The sequence below is a fragment of the Pelophylax lessonae genome (assembly GCF_965119305.1).
Source record: "Pelophylax lessonae genome assembly, chromosome: 10".
Lineage (NCBI taxonomy): Eukaryota > Metazoa > Chordata > Amphibia > Anura > Ranidae > Pelophylax > Pelophylax lessonae.
The window spans coordinates 209,572,856-209,596,646 of NC_138777.1; the positions used below are offsets into that span (position 1 = coordinate 209,572,856).

Here is a 23,791-nt window from a genome sequence, read left to right on the forward strand (position 1 = left end):
TAAATACTGGTGCCTGTGTTCACAAATGTCTGACACAGAACAGCCCCTCACCTTGTGACTTGCTACAAAGTTACAATGTTGTAGTCAGTGCCGGGACAAGGTCATCTACAGCCATGTACAGCCCAAGTCAACCCCAAAATGTATGAGCAGGGCCGTGACACGGGGTGGGCAGGAGGGGAAGTTGCCCTGGGTGCAATGGTTTATTGCAGGGATGGATGGGGGGTGACCTGACCCTAACCATAAGAGAAGGGGGGGCACAGTTTGGCATCCCTACCCTGGGCGCTGGATGACCTGGTCCCGGCACTGTGTATGAGCATTATGTGACAGCAAATATTTACCCCCCCCCCCCCCGCAAAAAAAAACCACGAATCTACATTCTTACTCCCTAATCTGCCCCCTAATGAAAATCTGCCCCCTAATGAAATCCCCCCCCCCCCCCGCTAGCATAAATTCCCTTCCTCCTCTATCATATCAGGCCTCTAGCACGAACCCCAAAAATCTGCAATGATTCTTAACCTCTGCCGCCCTCCAAATTCCCCTTTCCAACACAAATCTCCTACCCCAATCCCCTTGTGGCTACAGCCATCTACAGCCCCAGCGAACCCCAAGATGTATGAGCAGGGCTGGGACAAGGGGTGGGCAGGAGGGATGGTTGCCCTGGGTGCAATGATTTATTGCAAGGATGGGGGGAGGGTGCCCTGACCCTAACTATAAGGGAAGGGGGGGAGGCGCAGTTTGGCATCCATGCCCTGGCTGCTGGATGACTTGGTTCTAGCACTGTGTATGAGCATTATGTGTCAGCAAAAATCCCCCCGCCCCCCCAAAAAAGCACTAATCTACATGCTTACCCCCTAAAATTCCCCCTCCTCTCAGTACAAATTTGCCCCCCTGCTAAACCCCCCCCCCCCCCCAGAAAACAAAATCCCCTCCTAGCATAAATTCCCTTCCCCCTCCTCCATATCAGGACTTCTAGCACAAACCCCAAAAATCTGCGACCATTCTTACCCTCTGCCTCCCTCCAAATTCCCCTTCCCAACACAAATCTTCATCCAATCCCCTTGTGCCCCCTCACATGATACCACAGTGCCCAGGGCAGCCGACTCTACTGCCCACCCCTTGTCCCAGCCTGATCAATGGGGAAGAGGAGACTAAGAAAATGTTACATTCTGTCTGCAGCAGGCTGATGACATCACCTCAGCCTAGGCAAAGTCACAGTTGCCTCTCTAATGATAAAATAAGGAGCTTTTCTAAGAAATGATTTTGTTGCTGTTTACTGGTCTGTGACATGTCAGGAATTTATATCTGAAGGTTGTGGACAGGTCCACTTTAAGGTCGATCAGATATAACATTTTGTGGACTCTGAGCCCATCCAGGCTAGCGCGACACGACTTTTGGGGGGCGACCTGTGAAGTCACGTGCACCGATGTGCACAGCGACTTCGGGGCGACTTGGAGAGACTTCACATAATGGAAGTCTATGCAAGTCGCTCCGAGGTCGCCCCAAAGTAGTACAGGACCCTTTTTCTAAGTCGGAGCGACTTGTGTCGCTCCTATTAGAACGGGTCCTGTGCTAATCAATGGACCGCGACCGAGCGCGAATTGTCAGGCTGACAAGTCGCCTGACAAGTCGCGCTAATGTGAATGGGCTCTTAGGTCGACTCTTCGAAAAATGTTTTCTGTTTTTGAAAATTGTTGCCAATACAGATCAGAGAAATAATGACATAAGGAATCACTTTTCTGACGTAGATGCCCCCCCCCCCCCCTTTCCCTAATATTCCTTAATATTAAAAATTAGCAAAAGGAAAAAAAACAAGGAGCTGGGACTTTCTAGATGCTAATCATCAGATAAAAATAATTATTTAGGAAGCTAACAACAATAGATAAACTTTATCTTTAACAAATATTTATTTTGCCCAAAGGAGACAAGTATATAGTTGCTAGAGAGCTCAACAGAAGTTCATTATTAAAGTGATACTAAAGGCTTCTTTATTTTTCTTTGGTTGCTCTATGCAACAACATTGCAAAGAGAGGTCCCTCACCTCCTCATCTGGCAGTCCCCTTAACCCCCCAGTGCTGTCACCTTCTCCTTCCTTCGGGTGCCTTCTTAGCAAGCCAGGTGCTAAGGAGGCACCTGTGCGCATGCGCTACCAAGTTAGGTTGTGTGCGTCCACAGACAAAGGACGCCACGGCCACCCCACTCAAGAATAACATATAGGTTTAAAGTGGTTGTAAAGGCATTTTATGCATGAAGATGAAAAACTTTCTGTGTGCAGAAGCCCCCGCCCCCGCCCAATACTTACCTGAGCCCCCTCTCGATCCAGCGATGTCCTTGAGAGCCTTGTCTCTCTAGGGACTCGCACTCCTGATTGGCTTTTGGCAGCAGTGGGAGCCATAGGCTCCTGTTGCTGTCAATCCCAGCTGGTGAGCCAATCAGGAGACAGAGGGGGGGCTGAGTCGTGGCTCCATGTGTGAATGGACACAGGATCACAGGAAGGTCGGGAACACCCCTGCTTGGGTCACCCCAGAGCAAGCTGCTTGCTGTGGGGGCACCTGGCATGAAGGAGGAGCCAGGGGCGCTGTCAGGGGACCCTGAAAGGGGAGGATCTGGACTGCTCTGTGCAAAACCATTGCACAGAGCAGGTAAGTCTAACAGGTTTGGTATTTTAAAAGAAAAAAAAAAAAAAAAACAAGACTTTAATATCACTTTAACATAAGTACAAGATTGTGCAATATCCAGTGATACAATGTTTATATCTGGGGTAGAGGCAAAAAAAGCGCTCGGCGCGTTTCGCCTTCTGAGTATTACTATTCACTGTATTGCACCAAGAGGGGAGAGAGCCATGTAATGGCCTTTTGCTGAATGATGGTTGATCCACCTCAGCACCAGACTAAGGCTTTGTTCATATGTGCACTGGGGGGGGGGGGGCAGTAAAACTCAATACCTTAAAGTGATTGTGCAGCAGAAATGGTACTAAGATCTTGGCTGCAGCTGCTGCCATGATCTTGTAATAACCACTTGCTGATAGGCCATTTAATACACATACGGTGGTCAGCAAGTGGTAAGTTATTTAGGGTGAATTTTAAAGCGAAACAATTCTCACCTCAACTCCCTGGCTGCTGACATCTTTGGGCAGCCGGCTTCCAGGTCCCGACCATTGGTCACTTTCATTGGTTGGGGAGATTGGTTGGGTGACGTTACTCCAGCACATGCGTGGGAGTTAAGTCAGATTGTACTGTGAGCTGGTATTAAAATAACAAACGTCATTCTTACCTGCTCTATGCAATGCTTTTGCAGAGCAGCCCCAATCCTCTTCTGGGGTCCCCTGTCGCCGCTCCAAGCCCCTCCTCTTCGGCGAGTGCCCCCACGGAAACCCGCTTTCCATGGGGGCACCTGTGCATGCTCACTTTGGAGCCGCCCTGTCTGCGTCTATTGACAGCTTGGCCCCAACCCTGCGCTCTCACTTCACAGCATTGCCCAATGAGGAGGGGGACAGCGGGGAGAGCCGCTGCTCTTGTGCACATCACTGGATCAGATCGGGGCCAGGTAAGAAAAAGGGGGGCGGAGGATGGGGGTATACTGCAGCACTTGCATTAAGCAAGCAACGCATTCTACTGTATGCATTAGGGTAAGAAAATTGTAGTGTTTGTTACCCGAGCATTTCATTTTCCTGAACTGTGTCTGATGTACCCAGGGTTGCTGTTTGAAATCACGGGGCCCCGTACAGCCTACCTGGCAGGGACCCCCCCCCCCCCAAAAAAAAATTGGGAACAGGGAGGGGGGATCGGTGTCGGAGAAGCAAATACAGGAACAATGCCCTGTGTCTGTGTCTCTCCCCGCAGCAGCTGAAAGCTGGCAGGAGGGAAAGAAACTGGCTTTCAGCTGCTGCAGAGAGCCGCACAGGGATTCCTTCTGTAATTGCCCCTCCATCCGTCCGCACCGATTCCATGCACTGTCGGGGCCCCTACAGGAGGACAGGTGGTCCCCCCCCCCCCCATTAGTGGTCCTGGATGTACCATGTACTTGTATGAGAAAGTATCCTCTCCTCTTTGTATTGCTTCCTTCATGTGAAATTCCTAGTGTTTCTGTCAGTCTCTCTGCTTTCCCATTAAAAACTGACCACAGTAAGCAGGAGCCCACAGCGTGGTCAGTTCTGGGAACTCAGCCTGCTCTCCTCCAATGATCAGACTTTGTCCTGACACACACCCCCTGCACAGCCATTCACTGTAAAGTTCAGTGTGCTGCTGCTTCTCCTCCCCAGCTCTTATGCAGCCAAGAACAGATGGAAAAGAGGTGATGTGATCACTTATAACAATGGGAAAAAGGTATTTATAATGTTTTTTTTTATATCTAAACAAATATTTTTTTTAATTATATAATTATATTTTATATAAAATACATTTTAACCACTTGCCGACCGCTCACTCAAGCTCTACTGCGGCAAAGTGGTTAGTTCCCGTCCAGCGACGTAGACCTACGTCACTGGACTCCTCCCCTTGTGGGCCGCCGGAGGCTCGCTCCCGCTGTATTCAGTCACAGCGGGAGTCGGGCCAGGGGAGGAGCAGCGGTGATCACCGCCGCTCTTCCCCGATCGTCGGGGAATCGAGTTTGGAGATCTGTCCGCTTGTGTAAACAAAGCGGGCGGATCTCCTAAGTGACAGACAGACTGAACATGTGATCTGTCCCTGTGTCACTCAGTCCCCTCCCCCCACACACGTCAGTAAGCACCAGGCATACATTAACCCCTCCCTCTCCAATAAAATTAACCCCTTCCCTGCCAGTGTCATTTTTACAGTAACAGTGCATATTTATAGCACTGATTACTGCAGTAATGTCACTGGTACCCCCAAAAGTGTCAAAAATGTCAGTCAAGGGTCCGATCTGTCCGCCGCAATGTCGCAGTCCCGCAAAAAAAACGCAGATCGCCGCCATTACTCGTTAAAAAAAAAAAAAAACACCAAACATGACAGAAATCTTTCCCTTAGTTAGTAAACGCAATAACTTTTGCGCAAACCAATCAAAATACGCTTATTGTGATTTTTTTTACCAAACATAAGTAGCAGAAAACAAATTGGCCAAAAATTTAAAAAAATTTTGATTTTTACATTTTTTTTCTGGGGGAATTTCATATAAAAAAATGTGAAAAATATTGTTATTTTTTCAAAATTTATGCTGTTTTTTTTGTTTATAGCGCGAAAAGTAAAAATCGCACAGGTGAGCAAATACCACCAAAAGAAAGCTCTGTTTGTGGGGAAAAAAGGACGTCAATTTCATTTGGGTACAGCCTCGCACGATCGCACAATTGTCAGTTAAAGTCGCACAGTGCCGAATCGCAAAAAGTGGCCTGGACGTAAGACAGCAAAATCCTCCGGTGGTAAAGTGGTTAAACTGATTGGGTTGTTTTACAAGGCGATCGTTAACAATCACTTGCTTTAGAACCACTTTAATGCAGAAGACAAAGCATGTTTTTTCTGCATTAAATATCCTGCCCGTTCGCCCATTTTTAATTGTGGCCTAAAGTTCCACTTTAATGTACTTGCCTTTAATAATTGAGCTCTCTAGTAAATTGGCCCCTTTGGGTAAAGTAAGTATTTGTTAAAGATAAAGTTATTATACCTAAATAGTTATTATATATTATATATTTATATTATATTTATTGTTGTTTTGTGCTGTTTTGTGTCTTCAATATTTATTTTTATCTGATGATCAGCACCTGAAAAAGTCCCAGTTCCTTGCTTCCTTTATTTCTGTTCATCTTGTTGGGTATATGGTTCTATTAGGGCCGAGGCTAGGAGCCCCCTTTAGGTCACATACGTTAAATGAGATTTATACGCGGACGTTGTATAGTACTTTGATAGCCTTTTATTACAGCCAAGCAGGAATGATTTATATTGTATAACCTCTCGAGTGCACATTGTTCCCCATGCTGACCCACAGATTAGATCAGCCAACTGAGACAAGGCACGTTTGATGCTCCGCGCATACGCGCTACATGCTGGATGGTCCCAAAGGCGTAGCGGCTTTATCTCGGGACATTCTGAAGCAAACAAGAGGCAGCCCAGTGGCTCAATGGTTAGCAGTGTGGGCTTGCAACAAGCACTGGGGTGCTGGGCTCAATTACCAGCAGTCTGCCTATTTCTTGGGGCAGTTCCCCATTAGGTACCATTTAAGGCCCCTTTCGCACTTGTGCGACTTTTCCTGCGATTTGGGACTGCAAATCGCATAACAAGTCATTCTCCATTATTCCCAATGAGTACCCTTCATATCTGTGCCACTTGAAGTCTACTTTGGCCCGATTTTATTGCGTTTTGAGTAGGGATCGACCGATTATCGGCAAAGCCGATATATCGAGGGCTGATGTGCCCTTTCCCCGATATATTGGAGTCGGCCACCAAGGTGGTCAATATTGCTGATATTTCGGAAAGTGCTTGTACCGGAGTGATCCCTGCAGCTAGAGGCATCAACCCGGTACCGGCGTCCATAGCTGACGGTCAGCTGTCTTGTAATGACAACTGATGCGGCTGGGAAGCCGCTTGGCTGTCATTACAAGGAGTGGGAGGGCCCCCCCAACCCCCCCCCCCCGTCCCAACAACCCCTGCTCAAATCCTCTCATTCCCTATATGTCTCCAGCACAAATTCCCCCCCCCCCCTCCTAGTGCAAATCCCCCTTCCAGTGAAAATTATACCCCATCCTAACACAAACCCTAACCCCACCCCCCCCCCCACCAAATTTCCCCTCCTAGTAAAAATACCCCCAATCATCCCTGTTAGTACAATTGGCCTCATACCACAAATCAATGGGTTCATGCAGTTGGCTTTGCCAAGTTACATTGACCCAGGAACTATGTAGGTACCATCAGATGGTAGGTCAATCAGCTTCAATCCAAGGAACCCCTTGCAACCTCTGGAGAAACCCTTAGGTTCCATGAAATTGGTTGGGATGGCTGGGTTAGACAAGGTGGCGGAAATTTAAGCAGTAGAGGTTTTACAGGATATGCAAATGTCAAAGGCTGCAAAACCATGTGCAATGGGCACTGTTGATTGAGAGGTCAAGGAGAGAAGTAATGAGTCAGGTTTGTTAATGTACAGAGTCAGACCTGAGAATAGGCATGTGAACTGAGCAACTCAGTCATTTAGTGCCATTGTGGTACAGGAAGCGGTTATGTACAGGGAAGAAAATGTCCATATGAGCCACACATCTCTGCAAACCCAAGGTAAGAAAGTGTAACAGCTTCAGCTCGTGGCTCAGCCAGGCCACGCCCCCAACATGTTTCACTCCACCCCGAAAGCTTAATCATGTGGTTCCCATGATTAGGAGAAGCAGGGACATACTGTATATATACTGTAGAGCAGGCCTCACTAAATGGCAGACCAAGGTTTGGATCTGAACTGAGCCACTGTCCCATCCTGACTGCCATAGTCAAGCTATTTAGGAGCTGCTTCTTTCCCCCAGCCTCCACTGCTGTCATTATTACAGCAGAGCAGAGAGCGGGAGGCAGAGCAGCACTGGACGGAGGGTGGAAGCGGGAGTTAACGTTTCAAATTAACCATCAGGTGATTGGTTGCTAGGATGCAGGGCTGTCCTAGTAACCAATACTAGGTTGTTAATATGAAAAGTTATAGTGATAGTTACCTCTTTTGTGCTAGTTTTACCTACAGGTAAGCTTATAATAAACCTTACCTGTAGGTACAAGGAATATCTCCCAAACGTGCATTTTTTTTTTTCATAGGGAAAGTTTACTACTGCTTCAACCTGACAGCTCCTGCTTTTGACACTGCTTTGTGGGGTTGGTTTGACGTAAAGAGGGGCAGTGCTGTGGGGAGGGGGGAGTAGTGAAGGAGGGGTAGTGTTGGGTGTGTGAAGGGGGGGAAGGGGTAGAGCACACTATTGTTAATGGGAAAGGTGGGGATGTTAAATGGGGGTAGTGCTGTGGGGGGGGGGGGGGTTGGATGTAAAGGGGGGCAGTGCTGTGGGGGGGGGGTAGTGAAGGAGGGGTAGTGTTGTGTGTGTGTGAAGGAGGGGGGGAGGGGTAGAGCACACTATTGATAATGGGAAAGGTGGAGATGTGAAATGGGGGTAGTACTGGGGGGGGTGGATGTAAAGGGGGGCAGTGCTGTGGGGAGGGGGGAGGGGGGTAGTGAAGGAGGGGTAGTGTTGTGTGTGTGAAGGAGGGGGAGGGGTAGAGCACACTATTGTTAATGGGAAAGGTGGAGATGTGAAATGGGGGTAGTGCTGGAGGGGGGGGGGTGGATGTAAAGGGGGGCAGTGCTGTTTTAGTGAGGGAGGGGTAGTGTTGTGTGTGTGAAGGGGGGGGGGGGGTAGAGCACACTATTGTTAATGGGAAAGGTGGAGATGTGAAATGGGGGTAGTGCTGGGGGGGGGGGGGGGGTTGGATGTAAAGGGGGGCAGCGCTGTTTTAGTGAAGGAGGGGTAGTGTTGTGTGTGTGAAGGGGGGGGGGGGTAGAGCACACTATTGTTAATGGGAAAGGTGGGGATGTTAAATGGGGGCAGTGCTGGGGGGGGGTGGATGTAAAGGGGGGCAGTGCTGTGGGGAGGGGGGAGGGGGGAGTAGTGAAGGAGGGGTAGTGTTGTGTGTGTGTAAGGGGGGGGGGTAGAGCACACTATTATTAATGGGAAAGGTGGGGATGTTAAATGGTGGTAGTGCTGGGGGGGTGGATGTAAAGGGGGGCAGTGCTGTGGGGAGGGGGGAGTAGTGAAGGAGGGGTAGTGTTGTGTGTGTGTAAGGGGGGGGGGGGTAGAGCACACTATTGTTAATGGGAAAGGTGGGGATGTTAAATGGGGGTAGTGCTGGGGGGGGGGTGGATGTAAAGGGGGGCAGTGCTGTGGGGAGGGGGGAAGTGAAGGGGGGTTAGTGCTATGTGTGTGCAGGAGGGGGGAGGGGTAGAGCACACTATTGTTAATGGGAAAGGTGGAGATGTGAAATGGGGGTAGTGCTGGGGGGGGATTGAAGTAAAGGGGGGCAGTGCTGTGGGGAGGGAGTAGTGAAGGAGGGGTAGTGCTGTGTGTGTGAAGGAGGAGGGGGGAGGGGTAGAGCACACTATTGTTAATGGGAAAGATGGAGATGTGAAATGGGGGTAGTGCTGGGGGGGGGGGTTGTTGATGTAAAGAGGGGCAGTGCTATGGAGGAAGTGAAGTGGGGGCAGTGGAAGCAGACGGCAGAGGACATTACTGTGGTGGGTCGGTGGGGGGAGATGATGATTTGAAAACACTGCTGTGAATAAAGGGGGAGTGTGAGGGGAAGGGGGTTCAGAACATCAATGTGAAGGGGGTGGGGAGTGATGTGAAAGGGGCCTGAGATCTCTACTATGAAGGGGAAACTGTGAAGTGAATTGGGTGACTGCAATGTGCGGAGGAATGTGGACGTTGATGTAAGAATGGGATTGTGATATGGGGAGAAGGCTGTAATGTGAAGGATCAGACTCATTGAACAAAAATATGGTTTTGACCTCTGCTGGAAGAACATTTTACTGATCAGGTCTTTGTAAATTTTAATTCAATACCCCTGCTGTAGAGGGAGATAGAGAGATAGGAGAGAGAAACGGGGACAGAATGGATCAGTGTCCTCGGTATCCGAAGCCCAAACCCCACCTGGCCAAAATCCAAGGTGAATATAAGTCTAGACCAGGGCTTTCCAATCTTTTTACCTTCCTGGGCAACATTGGAAGAAGAGGGATTTTCTTGGGCCGCCCATAAAATAAACTAACAATAAGGATGTCTGATGAGCAGAAAAAGTCAGGCAGATCACAATGTAACGATCACTGATATAGATAATGCCTATCTGAGTAATAAAACTTAATTTTTTTCCTTAATATAAAAGTGAAAGAGGGTAACATAAAACTAGTGCGATATTTGACACTGTCTTTGATAAACGAACACATTGACATCTGATTGGATGGATGGAGTAGCAATTCTCAATAGATTCTGAAGGTGCTCCTCAGATATTTTGTTTCTAATTTTGCCCTTTGTGTGCTTCATCCTTGGAAATAGCTGCTCCCAAATATAGGCGCTGCCAAAAATTGATGACATGAATAAGATGTGACTATGAATAGTTGGAGATTTTTTTACGGGAAGCTAGAACCTATAAAAGTTTAGTAAAGAGATACTGTCAATTTTTTCTTTAGCCGCATGTTTTCGCTAACTGTAAATGCATTTTTACAAAAAATTCCAAAATCAACATTTTTAAGTAAGTTTTTCGATTTTCTGTTGGGCAGCATTCATAGCCGCCTGGCCTTATAGCCCTGTGACCGCAGGTTGGACACCCCTGGTCTAGACAACAGAGCACTGAAGAAGATCAGGAAGAGTTTTCCAAACTATACCATGTTTTCCAAACCCCCTTGTATTGATCAACAGTTGTTAATATAAAGTGCATCCGGAAAGTTTTCACAGCGCTTCACTTTTTTTACATTTTGTTATGTTACAGCCTTATTCCAAAATGGTTGGATGGGGAGCGTCGATGCACAGCCATTTTCAGGTATTTTTAGAGATGTTCAATCGGGTTCAAGTCTGAGCTCTGGCGGGCCGCTCTAGGAAGAGTTCTGTTGGTTCCGAACTTCTTCCATTTACCGATGATGAAGGCCACTGTGCTCATTGGGACTTTTAATGCTACAGAAATTTTTCTGTACCCTTCCCCAGATCTGTGCCTCAATACAATCCTGTCTCAGAGGTCTACAGGCAATTCCTTGGACTTCATGGCTTGGTTTGTGCTCTGACATGCACTGTTAACTGTGTGGGACCCTATATAGACAGGTGTGTGCCTTTCCAAATCATGTCCAATTAACTGAATTTACCACAGGTGGACTCCAATCAAGTTGTAGAAACATCTCAAGGATGATTATTTGAACAGGATGCACCTAAGCTAAATTTTGAATGCCATGGCAAAGGCTGTGAATACTTATGTACATGGGATTTTTTATTTATTTTTTATAAATTTACAAAAATTTCAAACAAAATGTTTTCACATTGCCACATGGGGTATTGTTTGTAGAAATTTGAGGAAAATAATGAATTTAATCAATTTTAGAATAAGGCTGTAACATAACAAAATGTGGAAAAAGTGAAGCGCTGTGAATAATTTCCGGATGCACTGTGGTTATAACATCCTTTTGACATCATCTGATCTGCAGATGTTGTAGTTCTGGGTCCCCTCTCTGTGCTCCCCAAGTTTGGTGTCCCTGTCACTTATGGTTCGTGAGCAGTTTCATGTCAAGCTGACCAAGATTTCCCATAGATGACAAGGAGCAGTGCCATGTCAAGCTGACTGAGATTTTCCATAGACGCTAGTGAGCACTGAAAGCCAAAAATTGGTCTAGACAGGAAGGGGGTGAAAGTTACCTGTATTTACAGTAAGTGGTTAAGGGAAACCCTATTACAGAAGTTAAAAACAAAACGGCGTGGGCTCCCCCCAAACATTCAAACCAGGACCTTTGGGTCTGGTATAGATTTTAAGTTAAACTCCACGCCAAAATTAAAAAAAAAAAAACTATGTGGGCTCCCCCCCCCCCCAAATCCATACCAGGCCCTTTGGGTTTGGTATAGATTTTAAGGGGAACTCCAGCCACTTGCCCTCAACATGGGGAGGGTGCTTTGGGGTGCCCCCCAAACCACCTTGTCACCATGTTGATGGGGACAAGGGCCTCTTTCCATTAACCCTGGGCTGTGGCTGTTGGGGTCTGCGGGTGGGGGGCCTTATCGGAATCTGGAAGCCCCCTCTAATAAGGGGGCTCCCAGATCCCGCTCCCCCCCATGTGAATGTGTATTGGGTACATCATACCCCTACTCATTCACTAAAAAAGTGTAAAAAAGTAAAAACCACAGGAAAGAGTTTTTGACAAGTCCTTTATTAAAAAGAAAAAAAATAGTGTCCCTCGATGTAAATCCATCGTCAAACACGACGCCCGCTGGACCCAAAAAAATAAAAAAAAGCTTTGCCTCTTAAGAGGCTACCTGCCATATGCCCGATCCTCGGCTTTGACGGTTCTTTCATAGGCAAAGGGCGGGGCCACCCAGCTACGTCACCCGGTGGCACCGCCCCTTCTGACGTCTCATGACTTCACGTGACGTCAGAAGGGGGGGGGGTGCCCCCGGGTGGCCTTGCCCCTTGCCTATAAAAGAACTGTCAAAGCTGAAGATTGGGCATACAAAGGGTAGCCTCTTAAGAGGCAAAGCGTTTTTTAATTTTTTCCTATTTTTCGGGTCGACGGGCATCGTGAATGACGATGGATTTACATTTACGTTTTTGGTGAATGGGTACGGGCTGGGATCTGGGGGCCCCTTGTTAAAGGGGGTTTGAAAATTCCGATAAGGCCCCCATCCGCAGGCCCCCGAAAACCATAGCCTAGGTATGTCGGGAAGAGGCCCTTGTCCCCATCAACATGGGGACGAGGTGCTTTGGGGTGGGGAGGCAGAGCCCCCCCTGCCCCAAAGCATCCACCCCTCCATGCTGAGGGCATGTGGCCTGGTATGGTTCAGGAGGGGGGGGCACTTGCTCGTCCCTCCCCTTTCCTGACCTGCCAGTCTGCATGCTCGGATAAGGGTCTGGTATAGATTTTTTTTTGGGGGGGGGACCCTACGCCATTTTTTTTTTTCATTTTTTATCTGTATTGCTGGGAGCCGGCAATACATTACAGCCGTGAGCAAGTTTAAATTACATTTTTATCCTTGAGAATTTTCAGTATTGCTGCAGCAGGCTCCATACATCATACAGATGTGCTACTTTACAGGCACATTAAGGGGACCCCCCAGGCACGCTATTTAAAGAAGTTTTTCATTTTTATTGTTTCACGTTAAGTATCATTAAAATCCCTGCTCCTTTAAAAACGATAAATTTGCATTGATACATGTCCCCCAGTGCAGTATCCGGGTCCCTGTACATTTTTTATGGCAATAGTTTGCATATAAGCCTTTAAAATGAGGATGTTTGATTTTTCTTGTTCGTGTCCCATAGACTTTAATAGAGTTTACATGTTCGCTTTTTCCCTGTTCGAGATTTTCTGGTGCAAACCGAACAGGGGGGTGTTTGGCCCATCCCTACTGAAGGGTATAGACTAGAGCATGTAACCTGTATGGAGTGTAGAATCAATAAATAAGTATATTGTATTGGTTCTCTTTATATAATATACATATTGAGTTCATGGCAGCCTGAGACCACAGTCCCCTGGCAGGGTTTTATCGCTGCATCCCCAGGACTGAGCATGATGAACATTTTTTAAACATTTCTGTTGTCACCAGAATAGCAACAGAAGAAGCTATTTTTTTTAGATACAGCATTGCACGACCGCGCAATTGTCCTTTAAAATAACTCAGTGCCAAATCGCAAAAAATGGTCTGGTCATTTAGGGTGCAAATCCTTCCAAAAGGCCTAAAAGCGATCACCCATTTATTTTTATTTTTTTAAGTCCGCGGTGGTGCAAAAACCTACAATGAAAAAACCCGTAAGTGAAGAAAAACTGCGCATGTGAACACACACTAAAAAGTGCATCTAAAGCCTCGTACACACGCACCGATTGTTGGCCGACCAATCGGCCGTCTTTTGTCCAGTGTTGTTGTGTTGGTTGAAATGTGCTCTAGACTGCACACTAATTTTGTCGGCCAACAACAACCAACTTCAGAAGTGATGTCATGTTCTGGTTTACTTTCCGTGTGTTTTTTCTTCTCTGAGCATGCCCAGTCTTGCTCATCACATTTTTGTCTGCCGAAATCTGTACTGACTGAGGAACAATCGGCCGTTCTGGTGACGGTACAAATTTTATACCATGCACACCAGATTTTGTTCGGCCGAAAAGTCACAGTCGGTTGTCGGAAGCATCATACTAACAAGCCGACAATCGGCCGATCGGACGTTGGCCGAAAATTCACGGCCAACGATCGTTGCGTGTGTACGAGGCTTAAGGGTGTGCTTTTAGTCCACCCCCGAAGGGGTAGGACCTCCACCCTGATTCCCTGGGGCCCAACGCTCCTGACAGGGACAAAGGGTTTACATGGTCCGCCTAGCCAGAAGGCCTGGCAGACCCCATTCTTATAGTAGCCGAACCCCGGACCCCAAAATACTTGGACGAGGGGCTCTCCCAAAGAGAGACCCCCCAGAGGCAGGGGAGGAAGGAACCTGATGGCCACGCATCCTCCCCCTAGACGTCAGGGTAAGCCTGAGGACTCGCACCCTTCATCGGTGAGAAAAACACACACAAAAGTGAGAGTGACAAACATGGGAGAAAATAAATAGAAAATAGAAAAGTTTCCGTGCCGAATGTGCATTGGACTAGGCCCTGAGGCCTGCTAGACAAAAATTGCCCCCGGATTAAGCCAAAAGGCCAGGCCCTAAAAGGCGCAGTGCCGAAAAAGTTTTTGGAGCTGTGACCATGTGCTGGTTCACACATTGGGGTCCCACACCCAAGTGTTACTAAGAGCACCTCTGGGGCGACCACTCCCAGAGGGCACAGACACCGCAATCACCCATGGCCTAGATGATAGATGCTGGACGTCCTCCAGCCAAGAAATGAGGGGGGCTCTATCTGACTTGCCGCAGCTTCCACTGCAAATTTTAAGTAAGAAGCTCACAGTGTGCAGTGAAATCGGAGTAAGCCATTCAGTACAGGAGAGGAGTCTGTACAACTGTGCAGGACTGAAGAGTACTGCTTTAAGGGTACAGCCTGCGTTTCTGGCCCACAGCGAGCAGAAAATCAGCAGGGGGTCCTGGCGATTAGCCGCGGGAGGAAGCTTCATTAAAAGCAATGGGAGGCTGCCGGCACACACAACTAATTGAAGCTGTTCACAGGTAATCGCTTTGCGATGATTACCTGCGAGTGGTCAGACCTGGACGCAGACGGTGCATCCCAGTACTGCTAACTATTTTCTACTCTATCCCCCCCCCCCCCCCCCACACAAAAAAAAAAAGTTTAACTTTAGATGTACTGTAATTGGCTTCTGACCAGTGATAAATTGATGTCGGGAAATTGTAGCAGAACATATATTTAAATGATGTAGCAATTATAAAATAAGTCATCAGAATTTGGATCTTACAGTTCTTGTGCACCAGGATCAGCTTGTTCTCTCTCCTAATGAATGGTAATAGGACATTGCATAAGGTGTCCTAGGACTGAACCATCTCTTGTGGGACCTTATTTGGAAGATCTCCCAGGTATTACATATTAAATATTAGTTTACTCTGTTCACTGCATTACATAAACCATGGCCATTTATCTTTTTATTTTATTTCTTTTTAAATACCATTTACACCATTTTCCCAATCCTAATATTGCTGATCTCCAGCAGCCTCTTTCCATCACTTCCTGCCTATATGCACTCCAGCATCGCTACACATTACAGCCCTGGACCTGCTTATTGATGATGATAATCGCGAACCATGCCTGTGCAATGTGTGTCTGCACAGCCAACAGGGAGTGCTTCTGGGTGACGACCCACAGGAGCACATTTGGGGGACCAGGACAGAGTGTTGTCACCCTTTAACAGGAAGTGTCCAAAGACCTTTAATTAAAGCTGTGTGTTACTACAGATGCACATAGTGCCAGTGCCATCTTAAGAGCATTAAAGGGCCCCGGGTAATGCAGTGCACTGGGGCCCCGCCTACACAATCACTCATGAGAATAAAAATGCAAATTATCGATAAAGCGATATTTATTGATACAGCAGTGCCAGGCGCATGACAGCTTCCAAGTTTGGTGGTTGGGTCCAGGGAACACACACACGGACTGTGTGTACCTGTTACCGTGGAGGCAGACAGGCATTCCTGCAGTTGTGGGCTTCCCCTCCATGGCCCAAGTGGCCTGACAGCAGCTCAGGGCCGACAGGCGCTTACCACCTGCTAAGTTCGGCAGCAGGATGCACACGGGAATCAGGACTAATGCTTGGCTGGGACTGGGTCCCTGGGCAGGTGGGGGCCCCCGGGCAACTGCCCAGCATGCCCATTCCGTAAGATGGCCCTGCATAAAGCGGCTCAGGAGTCAGCATGCACGCCTGCCCTCCTAGTAAGCGGCTTGCTGGGAAGGAAAACACAGAACAGAAGGAGCAAACAGTGCCAGCAGGGGACCCAAGAAAAGGAGGTTTGCGGCGCTCTCTGCCATATTATTGCACAGAGCAGGTAAGTATAACATTTTTTTTTTTATTTTAATACAAAAAAAAAAAGACAAATAATAACCTTTACAACTGCTTTAAAGCTGCTCATTTTAAACAATTGAAAACGTCCGAAATTCGATTATCCTGATCAGGGTAGTGTTTGGAGTTATAGCTACTCTAAAACAGACTAAGACAAAAAAAGAAGGGGATAAGTAGGCGGAGCTGGGAACCTCAATGCAGATATCTCATATCTGGGGTCCATAAAAAATATAAGGAGGAGATCCACTAAAATATATCAATGGTGGGTGGAGCGCGAAAACAATGGAACGCTAAATCACCACCATCTGCAGAAAGATGCCTGAGCCTGGAGGTATAAAATAGGAGCATTAGAGGGGCTGGAAGTATAAAACAGGAGAATTAGAGGGGCTGGAGGTATAAAATAGGAGCACTAGAGGGGCTGGAGGTATAAAATAAGAGCATAAGAGAGGCTAGAGATAAAAAATAGCAATAGAGAAGCTGGAGGTGTAAAATAGGCCCATTAGGGAGGCTGCGGGTATAAAATAGGAGCACTAGAGGGGCTGGAGGTATAAAATAGGAGCACTAGAGGGGCTGGAGGTATAAAACAGGAGAATTAGAGGGGCTGGTGGTATAAAATAGGACCACTAGAGGGGCTGGAAGTATAAAATAGGAGCACTAGAGGGGCTGGAGGTATAAAATAAGAGCATTAGAGAGGCTGGAGATATAAAATAGCAATAGAGAAGCTGGAGGTGTAAAATAGGCGCATTAGGGAGGCTGCAGGTATAAAATAGGAGCATTAGAGGGGCTGGAGGTATAAAACAGGAGAATTAGAGGGGCTGGTGGTATAAAACAGGAGCACTAAAGGGGCTGGAGGTATAAAATAAGAGCATTAGAGAGGCTGGAGGTATGAAAAAAAGAGCATTAGAGGGTCTGGAGGTAAAAAGTTAGAGCATTAGAGGGACTGGAGGTATAAAGTTAGAGCATTAGAGGGGCTGGAGGTATAAAATAGGAGCATTAGAAGGACTGGAAGTATCAAATATGAGCACTAGAGGGGCTGGAGGTATAAAATAAGAGCATTAGAGAGGCTGGAGATATAAAATAGCAATAGAGAAGCTGGAGGTGTAAAATGGGCGCATTAGGGAAGCTGCAGGTATAAAATAGGAGCATTAGAGGGGCTGGAGGTATAAAATAAGAGCACTAGAGGGGCTGGAGGTATAAAACAGGAGAATTAGAGGGGCTGGTGGTATAAAATAGGACCACTAGAGGGGCTGGAGGTACAAAATAAGAGCATTAGAGAGGCTGGAGATATAAAATAGCAATAGAGAAGCTGGAGGTGTAAAATAGGCACATTAGGGAGGCTGCAGGTATAAAATAGGAGCATTAGAGGGGCTGGAGGTATAAAACAGGAGAATTAGAGGGGCTGGTGGTATAAAACAGGAGCACTAAAGGGGCTGGAGGTATAAATAAGAGCATTAGAGGGGCTGGTGGTATAAAATAAGAGCATTAGAGAGGCTGGAGGTATAAAAAAAGAGCATTAGAGGGTCTGGAGGTAAAAAGTTAGAGCATTAGAGGGTCTGGAGGTATACAATAAGAGCATTAGAGGGGCTGGAGGTATAAAATAGGAGCACTAGAGGGGCTGGAAGTATAAAATAGGAGCACTAGAGGGGCTGGAGGTATAAAATAAGAGCATTAGAGAGGCTGGAGATATAAAATAGCAATAGAGAAGCTTGAGGTGTAAAATGGGTGCATTAGGGAGGCTGCAGGTATAAAATAGGAGCATTAGAGGGGCTGGAGGTATAAAACAGGACACTAAAGGGGCTGGAGGTATAAAACAGGAGAATTAGAGGGGCTGGTGGTATAAAACAGGACACTAAAGGGGCTGGAGGTATAAAATAAGAGCATTAGAGGCTGGAGGTATAAAAAAAAAAGAGCATTAGAGGGTCTTGAGTATAAAGTTAGAGCATTAGAGGGACTGGAGGTATAAAATAAGAGCATTAGAGGGTCTTTAGGTATAAAATAGCAAAAGCGAAGCTGGAGGTGTAAAATAGGCGCATTATGGAGGCTGCATGTATAAAGTAGGGGTATTAGAGCAGATGGAGGTAACAAATATGAGCAATACAGGGGCTAGAGGTATAAATAAGAGCATTACAGGGGCTGGAGGTACAAAATAGCAGCATTAGAGAGGCTGGAGGTAAAAAAATAGGAACATTATATAGGCTGGAGGTATAAAATAGGAGCATTACAGGAGCTGCAGGTATAAAATAGGAGCATTAGGGGGGATGGAAATATAACATAGCAGCATTAGAGAGGATAGAGGTTAAAAAAATAGGCACATTAGAAAGGCTGCATGTATAAAATAGGAGCATTAGAGGGGCTGGAGGTATAAATAAGAACATTACAGGGGCTGGAGGTATAAAATAGGAGCATTAGAGGGGCTGGAGGTATAAATAAGAACATTACAGGGGCTGGAGGTATAAAATAGGAGCATTAAAGATGCTGCAGGTAAAAAAATGAGTGCATTAGAGAGGCTGGAGGTATAAAATAGGAGTGATAAAAGATGCTGGAGGTATAAAAAAGGGGTGATAAAAGGGGCTGGAGGTGTAAAACAAGAGCATTAGAAGGGCTGAAGGTATAAAACAGGAGCATTAGGGAGGTTGTTAATCTGGAAGAGGAAGCAAGGATGGAGGCTGCTCTGTCACAATTGAAGTCTCCGGAGGAAATCGCTTATTGCAGCCTCACATGCAAGGCCCAGATTAACTCTTGCATTAGGCCGCTGGTACCTGTAGGTCACTGGCTGCTAGAAGACTACAAATGCCAGCATATCCTTCACTGCAGGGACTTCCAGAGCAGCTAGGGATTGACCAGTTACTTACCTCTACTATGGATTAACACAATGCTACAATGTAAAGAAACATCCAATTCATGCTGCTACCAGATTACAACACCCAGGTCAGTAGCTTTGATCCCTACATAACCTGATCATCACACTTTCGTTGAAAAATCTCTGCAAAGCCTTTCACAAAGTCTCAGATTACTGAACTGTTCACTTTAAGAGATACATCATTGCAGCCACCTGCTTTATTAGAGTTGCAGTTATAAAAACTGGAGGTGATTTGTTACATTTTGCTACAGTTCTTTAAATCTATGTTTAAAGAGCCATTTAAAGCAATCAAACGTATTCATAAAAAAAAAGGGCAAAGTGCAGTGATTGGGTTCAAAGTGCAGTAATCAAGCAACCAATCCCATTTCCATTTACTGCAGTCAAATGGGAAAAAGGAAGAAATCCTATTGGCTGCAATGGTTAGTGCAATGTGCTCATAGGGACTACATGAAAAGGGGACTAAGTTTTATTTTAAGGTTTTTTTTCTATTGTACCAGGTCTACCCTCATCAATTGACCCCGCAGAGTGCCCAAATACCCATGCACACATCAAGTTTACAATATACTTTTATACAAATCCAATGTAATATCTGCTACCATTGCAATATAATATCTGCATCTCTCTTACAATATTCAACATCAGCAACATTTGGAGAATAAGCATCCCTTATGCCAGGCAGTTTAAACTGTGCCAGTCACTGCAACCACAGCTTTGCCATTTACACCACAGATGGCAGCAAGAACAGCAACTTCTCAGACAAGAACCAGCACAGGTGCCCATCAATTTTTTGCCAACAATAGGAAAGAAAATGTATTTGATGGCAGAATTTGTAGTGACGGCTTTAAAGAGATGCTCCCTGCCCCATGTGCCAGCCTTTGGATTATATAGAATCAGGAGTCCTTGTACAAACATAGGCCCAACCAGCAAACCTCCATCTGTTCCCTGCCATGCAGGGCTAGTATTACTGCCACCCCAAATAGCTCACCCAAAATCCTAAGATTTCTTAAAATTCAGCTCATATCTGGTCACCATTCCACCCTTCTCTGTTGCACATCACCCTGCTGTACTCTTACATGCCCCAACACATTGCAATCCACCCATGGGCCCAGCATATCCTGCAATCCTGCCCCATGTCCCTTCATTCTACCATCCTCCACCATGCCCTGTCACTGCTGTCTTCCCCCATGTCCCAGGGTATCCTCCCCAAGCACCTTGCCACTTATCTCAAGCCCCAGGGTCCTGCCAACCTCCCCATGCCCCCAACACCCTGAAATCCTCCTCTCTCAAATCTTGCCCAATGTCACAACACTCTACCACCCTCCTCCATACCAGCTTGCTACCCTCCCCCATACCATCTTACCCATGCACATGCCACCTTCCCCATACCCCTACCATCACATCTATACCCCTAATATTCTCCATACCCCTATCAAATTACCCCATACCCCTTCCTATAATTTACCCTATATTCCTGTCATGCCCTGCAATCCCTCATATCCCCTCCACCACCTGACCCTGTGATCCCCCATACCCCGTCACCCCCCACAACTTGTGATCCTCCACAGCCTATGCCATCCCCCATATTCCTGTGATTACACACACTTCTGCCACCCCCTGTACTCCTGTGATTCCCTCATTCCCTAGCCACCCCCCCCCCCCATACTTCTTCCACCCCCTATACTTCTGTAATCCCCCATTCCATACCCTAGTCATTCCCAATACAGTTGTGACCCTCCTACTCCTGCCACCCCCCCCCCCATCTCTGTGATACCTCTATACCCCTGTTATCCTCAATGATACCCCCATTGTCCTATGATTACCCCATACCCCTAGGTACGCCCCCATACCTGTTATCCCCTATATTCCTGTGACCCCCATACTCCTGTGATCCCACATACCACTACTAAACTCAATGATACCCCATAGTCCTATGATCCCTCCATAGCCCTAAGTACACCCCCATACCTGTTACCCCCATATTCCTGTGACTCCCATACTCCTGTAATTCCCCCATACCCCTGCTATCTTCAATGATACCACCATAGCCCTAAGTACACCCCATACCTGTTATCCCTATATTCCTGTGCCCCCCCCCTACTCCTGTGATCCCCAATACCCCTGCTATCTTCAATGCTATCCCTATAGTCCTATGGTTACCCCATACCCCTAAGTACACCCCCATACCTGTTATCCTGTATATTCCTGTGACCCCCTACTCCTGTGATCCCCAATACCCCTGCTATCTTCAATGATACCCCCATAGCCCTAAGTACACCCCATACCTGTTATCCCTATATTCCTGTGCCCCCCCCCCTACTCCTGTGATCCCCAATACCCCTGCTATCTTCAATGCTATCCCTATAGTCCTATGGTTACCCCATACCCCTAAGTACACCCCCATACCTGTTATCCCATATATTCCTGTGACCCCCTACTCCTGTGATCCCCAATACCCCTGCTATCTTCAATGCTATCCCTATGATTACCCCATACCCCTAAGTAAACCCCCATACCTGTTACTCCCTATATTCCTGTGACCCCCCCCCCCCCATATTCCTGTGATTCCCTCATACCCCTGGGCCCTTTCCTTATACCCCTGCACCCACCCATCCACCTGTGCCCCCCATAGCTCTGCTATCCCATATAATCCGCCATACCCCTGTGCCCCTCATCCTCCCGTGATCCCCTATATTTTGGTGACCCCCCTCCCATAGCCCTTTGACACCCCTTTATACTGTGTCTCCCACACACACCCCATCCCTGCAGTCAGTAGGGTGTGGGTCGGGGGACCCCTCTCTGCCCCCTGTACCCCCGATCCCCGCAGTCAGTAGGGACCCCTCTCACCTCCATCGGAGTAGGTCTCGGTGCCGTATCCATCCTGCAGCCCGTTGGTCCAGGTGCCCTCGTACTTGGCCCCGGTGCCGGTACACTCCCGTACCCCGTAGCGCCCCTTGAAGCCGTTGGTCCACTCTCCCCGGTACAGCCACTTGCCCTTGCTCTCCAAGCCGATGCCGTGCCGCTTGCCCTGCGCCCAGGTGCCCCGGTAGGTGTTCCCGCTGGGCCAGGTGTAGACCCCGAGCACCTCGAAGCCGTGTGACCAGGAGCCGCTGTACTCGCCCTGCCCCTTGGGACCCGTACAGATGCCGTGCCCGTGAGCCTTGCCATCCTGCCAGCCTCCGCAGTACGACCCCCCGTCATCGAAATTAAATCTGCCCCCACTGGACATGCATGTAACTGGCCGGGGCCACTGCACCGAGATCAGGGGCCCCTCCGATGCTGCATGCTCAGATCCCCGGCGGGCGCCCCAGCAGACCGGGGAGGGGGGGAGGAGGGGGGGAGAAGAGCGGAGGAGGAGCGGGAGGAGCAATGCAGCTACCCGTCCGGGAGAAACCGCCCCCACCGTCACAGCCAATGGGAGAGTCGAGGGACACACCGGACCTGAGATGCCCCAATCCTATAGATGATACCCCCTGGTATAGAGGATACCCCTCCGGTATGGATGATGCCCCTCCGGTATAGAGGATACCCCTCCGGTATGGATGATGCCCTCTGATATGGAAGGTACCCTCTACTATAGATGGTACTTATATCCTATGGATAATACCCCTCCGGTATAGAGGATACCCCTCCGGTATGGAAGATGCCATCTGATATGGAAGATGCCCTCTACTATGGAAGGCACCCCTTTACTATAGATGGTACCCCTCTCTTGTGGAAGATAGCCCTCTACTATAGATGATACCCCTCCAGGATGGAAGATGCCCCTTTACTATGGAAGATGCCCTCTGCTATGGAAGGTACCTCTCTACTATAGATAATACCCCTCCAGTATGGAAGATGCCATCTGATATGGAAGGTACCCTCTACTATAGATGGTACTTATATCCTATGGATAATACCCCTCCGGTATAGAGGATACCCCACCGGTATGGATGATGCCCCTCTATTATGGAAGATGCCCTCTACTATGGAAGGCACCCCTTTACTATAGATGGTACCCCTCTCTTGTGGAAGATAGCCCTCTACTATAGATGATACCACTCCAGGATGGAAGGCACCCCTTTACTATAGATGATACCCCTCCAGTATGGAAGATGCCCCTTTACTATGGAAGATGCCCTCTGCTATGAAAGGTACCTCTCTACTATAGATAATACCCCTCCAGTATGGAAGATGCCCCTTCCCTATGGAAGTTGCCCTTTGCTATGCACGGTACCTCTCTACTATAGATGGTACCCCTCTCCTGTGGAAGATAGCCATCTACTATAGATGATACCCCTCCAGGATGGAAGGCACCCCTTTACTATAGATGGTACCCCTCTCCTGTGGAAGATAGCCCTGTACTATAGATGATACCCCTCCAGTATGGAAGATGCCCCTTTACTATGGAAGATGCCCTTTGCTATGGAAGGTACCTCTCTACTATAGATGGTACCCCTCTCCTGTGGAAGATAGCCATCTACTATAGATGATACCCCTCCAGGATGGAAGGCACCCCTTTACTATAGATGGTACCCCTCTCCTGTGGAAGATAGTCCTCTACTATAGATGATACCCCTCCAGGATGGAAGATGCCCCTTTACTATGGAAGATGCCCTCTGCTATGGAAGGCACCTCTCTACTACAGATGATACCCCTCCAGTATGGAAGATGCCCCTTTCCTATGGAAGATGCCCTTTGCTATGGAAGGTACCAGTCTCTACTATAGATGATACCTCTCAATTATGGTACATGCCCCTTTCCTATGGAAGATGCCCTTTGCTATGGAAGGTACCTCTCTACTATAGATGCTACCTCTCAATTAT

General features: G+C 47.6%; 1 protein-coding gene across 1 annotated transcript in view; it reads right to left on the bottom strand.

Moving 5' to 3' along the window:
- Positions 1–22,378, bottom strand: part of JPH3 (junctophilin 3) — a 193,238-nt gene extending 170,860 nt beyond the window's left edge. Inside the window, exon 1 of the mRNA XM_082270411.1 lies at positions 21,831–22,378. Coding sequence (XP_082126537.1) covers positions 21,831–22,212 — 382 coding nt within the window. The 5' untranslated portion in view covers positions 22,213–22,378. The remainder of the gene's footprint in view (positions 1–21,830) is intronic.
- Positions 22,379–23,791: the final 1,413 nt, after the last annotated feature.